Raw genomic sequence first — 7,689 nt, 5'->3', positions numbered from 1 at the left:
TGAGTCTAATATAACCTTGGTAATAAAAGTAAAAAGAGAACAACAACAACAAACAATGTTCTCAACAACAAAAAAAATGGTATATGAGGTAATGCAAATTTGGACAAAAAGATCAATGACTCTGAATAGTCTAGATATAGAACCACATATGCGTGTGAACAAGTGTATGATAGGAATGTCATCACAATCAGTGGAGAAAAGATAGACAGTCAAAATTGGTCCTGGGACAATTGTCTATCCTTCCAGATATAGATAATAGACCCCAATCCCACATCATACACCAAATGCACTCTAATTATTTAAAGACACAAATATGAAAAGCAAAATATTAAAAGTCAATAAGAAAACACAAAATGCTTTAATGTATGGATTTAAAATAAATACAAATATCCTATAACAATTAAGAAAAAGTAAAGTATCCCAAAGAGAAATGTGCAGAGGCTTTAATCAGGCAATTTACAAAAGAGGCACCTAAACGTTTAGTAAATATATGAAAAGATAATCACTGCACTGGAATTTTGTACAATTACTAGTGAAATTCCATTTTTCTATCTGCCAAATTAGCAAAATATAAAAGTTGGATGATATCAAGGGAGGTTGAATATGTGCTAAATGGGAACTCATGTCGCTACTGGAAGTACAACTTTGAAATCGCTCTGGAGAGCAATTTTATAATACACATAAAGTTGAGGATGCACATACCCTAGGACCACCAGGTCCTCTTCTAGGTATATACTCCAGAGAAACTCTTGAACATGTGTACGGGGAGACACGTACCCAGATGTTCAATGTGGCAGTCTTGGTAATTGTAATCAACAGCAAGAGGGTGATGGATACATAAGCCAGCCATACATGTTCCCAAATTAATAAATTTCAGAAAGTGTCTCTGGAGAAAAGTCTCAAACTGGAGGAGGTGTACAAGTTATGAAGCTATATATGTAAATTTTTAAACATATAAAACTATACTATATATTCTTATAGACAACTGTAGTAAAACTTCAAAAGCATATATTAGAATGTTAACTGCAGCGTGGTTAAGAGAAACTGGAGAGATTTGATTCTAATCCCAGCTCCACCACACACTTGCTTGTGGTCAAGTCACTTAACCATACTAAGTCCTAATTTCCTCATCTATAAAATGAGAGCAGTATCTTTACCTCATTAGATTTCGTTTAGATTTAGTTTAAGGATCAAAGTGTCTGGGGTATAGAGGATGCTCCATGTTAACCTTCTTTGCCCTCTCTTTTCCTCGTCATCATACTTGACAGGAAAGAGTCTCGGGTCTTTAAACTCTTGCTTCAAGGTAAGGATCTGAGGAGAAACCTCAGTGTTGAGCACTTCTGCACATTCAGATTTAGAACCTCAGACATTCTTAAAGGGACAGAACTCCCAAGTACAGAAGTACCAGTCCTTGAAGGATTGAGCATTGAACATAAATCATAATAACAAGAGGCAGGTGAAACTGACTGTAGACATCCTCTGATGTTCTGGTGTGGTGGAAAGAGTTTTGATAAAATTCTGTAAGACTGTGGGTGTCTGTTCTCTCATCTGAAAGATGCAAGGGTCAGGCAACAGAGGCCATCTTATTCCAAAGCTTCTGAGTGAGGGCCCAAGGATGGTGGATACCTGCACGACTTGGACAGACAAACCACCCACAGACAGAATCATCCACGGTACTGCTGACAGCAGGGGCTTCTGATCTATCATCTATTGGCCAACTGACAGCTCTAGCTCTGTGTGACCCTCAGTCCTGGGCACCCCTAGACTTGGAGAGATGGACGGTTTTGTAAAATAACAAGCTAGAAGAACCAAGCATGGAGGAAACAGAGAAAGAACAGGTGGCTGTTGAGCCTGAAAGCAAGAGAGAGAAGTTATGGGATCTCTTGAGGCCCACTTTCCTATAGGTCCTTTGCTCTGAACCAAAAGAGTGGTCTTGAGGAGAAGCTAGAAAACAGAAATACTAGAGGAAAAACACAGTGCAATGCATGGTCAGTGTGTTTATCAGAGCTGTGAAGACATCGCTGAGCCACCTTGGAACCCTGGTGTTACCTGAGGTTTGAATGTGTTTGTAGGTGGTGAAGAGATCCCAAGACTCTGTTAGCAGATCTTCTATAAAATGTCCCCACCACGATCATGTCTGTTGTGTAAAATCATCTTTTGACACTGCTATTGCATTTTAGGCTGTAAAATTTGTCAAATTCTCTTGGGCTTTCACATGAAAGGAGTTAATTCTCATCAAATGATGGTATTAGGGAATGACTGGAGTCAAGATAACAAGCCCAGCTCTTTCATTCAAGGGCTGATAAGTCTCTTAATTATGTTACACTTGTCTCTCCATCTGGCAAAATGCAGTTGATCACTCTCCTTTCTCTCTCTTCAGGAAACATATAAACAGAAACAAGAATTTGGATGAGCGAATACTCTGTGCTGCTCGAGGGAAGAGCACAGTGGAAGTCCAAGGGCGAGTGTGTGCCCAGGGCAGGTCAACTGGGCTCTGGGCTGATTCCTGGGATGCATGATTACATCAGCCTGTGCTCAGCTTCTCCACCAATAAAAAGGGCCAGTGATATCTGCCCACCCTTATCTCAGAGCTCTCCTGCCAGTACCTGGACATTCCAAATAATGTATTAGACCAAAATTGTCCTGGATTCTGCCCTGCGAAGTGGATGTCTCCTTTAATTTGGCTTATGAACTTTCTGATTTCACTCTAAATCCTGACCATAGATTCTTTTGTCTCAAACGCTCCCTAAGATAGAATAGACCTACTTCAAGACCTGAACAAACTTTGTTTGTAATAATAATTTTAGCCCTAGAGTACCTATAACCAGCATATGTGATTGAGAATCCTCTCAAAATGGAGTGACAAACTCTGTGACCCCAGCAAGGAGGGACACTTTCTCACCCAGTCCTGGCAGAAGGTAGGAGCAGGAAGAAGGGAACACTGCAGTGTCTGAAATTTCTCACATACAATTGACCATCCCCGTCCTTCCTTCCTCCTTCCTGTACTGCCCACTCCCCTATTTCCTCCATAGTCTGTGTTCCGGGATAGTTTCTTTCTATTTCCTTCAGGGCACTCAAGGTAAAGATCAAGGGTACTACTTTTAGCAGAAGTACTTGCATTTTTTTTTCCATTCTAAGAGATGCCCAAAGTTAGACCTCAAATGTGGAAGCTTGACAGGATGAGAAAAGAATTTAGGATCTGTCCGACTGCATAGTATGTTATCTACTCAAAAGTCCAGCCCTGGAAGGCTGTCCTTCCACCTCAGGAGGAAATATGGCTGCTTGCTGCATTGTTCCTTCAGCAATAAGATGAGCTTTGTATCAAAGAATCCTGAAAAGTTTGAAGATAGAGGAGAATATACAGTGTAGTAGGAGTGAGCATAGTTCCTGTGAGAAATGACTAGACATGATTAGAGATTCTGTGAAGTTCAGCCTAAGGAAGAGATCAGCCTTTTGCATTGCAAACTTTCCCCCCACACTAGTAAAGGTGAAAGGCCTACCTATCCCGATGACTAAAAGGCCACATTAGAGCTAGCTTTTTGGCTTATGACTTAATTGGTATTGGTTTTAATTGTAGTTTATAAAGAATTTTTGATGGACCTTCTTTTCTCTTAATGCTACCAGTAGGCCTTATCAGTCTTTTACACCAACTGTTCCCAATCTTTTGGCACCGGGGACCACCTGTACCAGTCTGTGGCCTATAGGTTGGGGACCCCTAATTTATATCATGGTGTGGATTAGTTTGAGATGCTCCCCATAAGAGCAGTTTTTGAAAGAAGGGAAAAAAATAGAACCAGACTCCCCAGGTCAAGGGAAAAAACCGATCTCACATATTTAAAGGACTGAGTCCTTCATATCCTCTGCCATCTTTTTAATGTTTCCCTTCCCTTTGCCTTATCAATATACAAAGCTTTTTACTAGAAAATACAAGGCAAAATGCACATTCTCTAATAAAGCAGAAACAATTACTTTGGATAAACTGAGCAAAACCATGTAGATTTCTTGGTTTAAAAAAAATTGTGTTTGTGCAGGAACTTTTTGTTTATACATCCCCCCAAGCTCCAACAAAACTGAAGATGATAATCAAGTTTGCAGATTTTATTAGGGTTCACTTTAGAAAATAAACGTATGGTATAAATGGAAATTAAATATTTTGGGAAATGACTGGCTTTATCCAGAAGATATAAGGTTTAATTTTTCAACAGACAACATCAAGATGTTCTTTATTAAACCCCTACCTTGCGTAGTGGGGAAGACACAAGACTAGCTGAGCAGTGAACTGCTGAAAGCAACTTTCACTTACAGCACAGAAAGCATGAGATTATGAAACAGGTTCTTCTTAAGAAATACAGAAGGTTTTAAACTTTTTGGTTGCAAAAAAAAAAAAAAAAGGATGCGTAGTTCACTTCCTCCTCTGTTTTCTGCAGAGCACTAAGAATTGTAACTGAATTAGCTTCACTTTTCTGACCCACTCGTCACTGTGAGGCTGTAACCAGTCTGTACTGACAACTGCTTTCTTCTTTGGGGCCAGATTGTCAGGTAACATGACAGAGGGGTCTCAGTCTCCCTAAGAAAGATTTTCCAGTAAGCAGTGACTGGGAATCGTAAGAATCACTAACTTTTATCTTCTCTCTTTTCCTTCTAACTCCTCTTACTACATTATGACAGTGAGTGTGGTCAGAGCAGCCAACAATGAATGCCAAGGGAAGATGAGGAGTGCAAGAAATTGTCCATAGCTCCCTGAAAATACTTTAATGAATCTGGTCTAATGTGTCTCTCAGAGACCAGAAAACTTATGACTGTCTCTTCACGTTACACTAGTTCAATTTTTTGAGTTCACATTTGTTTCTCAATCTTGGCTTAGCTGATGCATTCCGAGCTTATTCTTCTAAATTATTATATATTTGCCCAAAGCAAAGAACTTTTAATGCACAGAGTTTATGGGCTATTCTCTTTAACTTTAAGGAAAATGAAATTATTTATACCTGGAGTAGGAAATCCTTAAGTAGGATTAAAAAAAAAAAAACAATTGAAATCAATAGTTGCCACATGATAATATATTTCTATTCACAAATGGTCTGGCTCCAGGTAAAACTTCAGGATACAGAGAATGCTAGAATGTGCAGCAAAATGAAAGCCCAGATCACTTAAGTAAACTTTCCAGTCTCTTGTTAATAGCTGAGTAAATCTCTGGGCAATCCTCAAGAGGTTCTTAGAAGTCATCCCTCGTTTATATCTAGAAGGTTCTTGTAATTGTCTTGTAAATCTCCAAAGATCTTTAGAGATTACTTTGCTTTAAATAGAGACAAAAAATGATACAAAACTAAGCTGGACTATCACCTGGCACACTATTTCTACCTAGTGCAATTTTTAATTTCTTAAAAATCAAGTGATCTGACAGCACAATACTTGTCAAGCACTTGTCATACTGGGCTGTTTCTTGCCATCCATATACGTATTTTTGCCAACCATATTTATTGACTATTGATGCTTATTCCAGGTGACCAAGTCACCCCAATGCTTAGAGGAAGCAAGCAGGGTACAAATCAATTAATCAATGAAAACATTGTCTAATGACTGACTTTTAAATCACAAAGCCATTTTAGAGTATAAGTAAATACCTGAAATAAAGAAGGCACTTCACACACTCCCTCTCTTCCATTTCCATCAACTTTTGTGGACAAATGCAATGGGTAATTGAAAACTTAATATCACAACCACTAAATAGTCAAACAGCCTTTAGTAACTTGTTGCTTCCTGGAAAAGATGAATCTGATAATTAACTTAAAGAAAACAAACCAAACAAAACTCTCCACTACCAGCCTGGCAGCTAGGGAGGCATTATTGGGTCTGAATCGAGGAAATCAGGAAATACTTACAATCATGATGAACGTGCCCAAGAACTCAGAGAGGGTTTCTTTCGCTAAGCTGCTCTTCAAGACCAGTCTCTGCTTGAAGCTTTTCCTCTTTTCTGCTTTCTCTGGCTGCATCTTGGGGCTTCTCTGAGGACTCCTGTTTCCACCAATGCCTACCTGTTGTGGTCGTCACTTTCACAGCCACATGAAAATGGACGTTTTGACAGTGGCTCACAGATTCCTGGAGATGTCTGGTGAGAGTCTCTGACTGTACAAATGCCGTTCCAATTAGAGGCTGTGGCTTAATCGTCTTCTGGTGGAACTGTCATTCCCTGTTCACTGCTATCTGTTTGAATCTGCGACTTAGAACCTGAAATCCCCCAAATGATCCTTTTTGTGCCTGATAGATTAATCATTACCTTTATTCTCAAGGTACTTTTTTCTCTGTTGGTTTTTTTCAAGAGATGAGAAAAGAGATGTGCTGGTTGTGTTGCCAAACCACAGTGATGGGCCCTGGTCCAGAAAAGATTTGCATGTTACACAATTGCAGGCTTCTGATTTTTTTTTTTTCTCATTCAGAAGTGGGTGGTTGGAGTGTAGTTTGGAATTGTCAAACCAGGTGTAGATATATCCAATGTAAACATTCTTTTCTGAAAAAGGTTTTTATGCAAAATGAAGAATTTGAAGAAAATATAGATTTATCACCCTAGAAGATTAATCACTCTTGTTTTCTTCCAGTATCATTTCAGTGACTTCATGATACCACTCTGAAGTTAGTAAGAACCACAGAGGCCATCCTAGAGATAGAGAAAAAACATACAGGGAGACCATTGCAAGCTTCACACTGCAAGTCACCTCTTCGGTTTTGAAACTGGGCTTCATTTGCTGAAGATACTTTAGGATCCAAGAATCAGAAAGATGGAGGAGTCACCGTTTTGGGTTTCTTCTGAAGAAGTATTCCAGTTTGAAAACAGTCACTCTTCTTCATTTACCATGAAATATTTAGACATAATACATAGGAAATAAACAATAGCAGCTTGAAATTCTTTACTGCATGGAGATGACTGAGCTGGAAAGAGATCAATCAGCATGTATGCCATCCTAATCAAACAAGAAAGTACACCTAACCAAGGCTCCTAGGTTATACCCTTTAAATTTGATAAATTGACATCCTTGCTGGCAACAAACTGTGTTTGGTACTAGCTTCTAGTCCTGTCAAATATTCAAGCCTCGTTTTTCAAAACTGGCTTGTCTGAAGAAATAGAATAGAGCATTAGTTTCTAAACAACAAGGCGGGCCTAGTTTCTGATTACCAGTGTGGACTCATGGAATTAGTACCCACGCTGTGTGGTTCCTTCCAGTCCTCCCACAGGGAAGCCAGCTCTGCATCAGGCCCTCCCCTAGCTTTGCAAAAAGGGAGGGAGGAGAGGACATGGAGAAAGCAGCTGATGAGAGGCCAAAGGCAGAAGGAGACTTCTGATCTGTAGGTGACGTTTAGAATTTAGACTTAAAAAAGTTATCACTTGCCTGAGGCCACACTACTGCAGAACCAGGACAAAACCTCAGCATTTTGGCTTTAATTCCTGGTGAAGTTATCAGAACTACCATTGTCTGGAAGGGTTACCTATGACCATACCATTACCAAGTCCCAGTGGATGGACCAGAGAAACAGGACTTTCTTACTGTGACTACAGCTAATAACATGCAAGAGTGTTCTTTAGTCTTCCCATTCACTCATCTAACAACTATTTATTGCACACTCAGTACATGCCAAGCACTGCACTTAGCAAGAGCACATAGGGTTCTTGCCCTTCACAGAGCCTAGAGTCTAGTG

General features: G+C 39.6%; 1 protein-coding gene across 2 annotated transcripts in view; it reads right to left on the bottom strand.

Moving 5' to 3' along the window:
- AQP9 (aquaporin 9) overlaps positions 1-6,380 on the bottom strand; it is a 48,385-nt gene extending 42,005 nt beyond the window's left edge. The window contains exon 1 of one of the 2 annotated variants that reach the window (XM_011983173.1): positions 6,275-6,380. Coding sequence is in view for 1 of the 2 variants with exons in the window: in XM_011983172.1 (XP_011838562.1) it covers positions 5,880-5,990 (111 nt within the window). In the remaining variant the exon portion in view is untranslated. Of the gene's footprint in view, positions 1-5,879 lie in introns of both variants that reach the window. The other variant, XM_011983172.1, reaches the window with a different exon arrangement.
- Positions 6,381-7,689: the final 1,309 nt, after the last annotated feature.

Source organism: Mandrillus leucophaeus, unplaced genomic scaffold, assembly GCF_000951045.1.
Source record: "Mandrillus leucophaeus isolate KB7577 unplaced genomic scaffold, Mleu.le_1.0 Scaffold247, whole genome shotgun sequence".
Lineage (NCBI taxonomy): Eukaryota > Metazoa > Chordata > Mammalia > Primates > Cercopithecidae > Mandrillus > Mandrillus leucophaeus.
The sequence above is the reverse complement of the archived record's forward strand: the minus strand, read 5'-3'. Positions and strand labels throughout refer to the sequence as shown.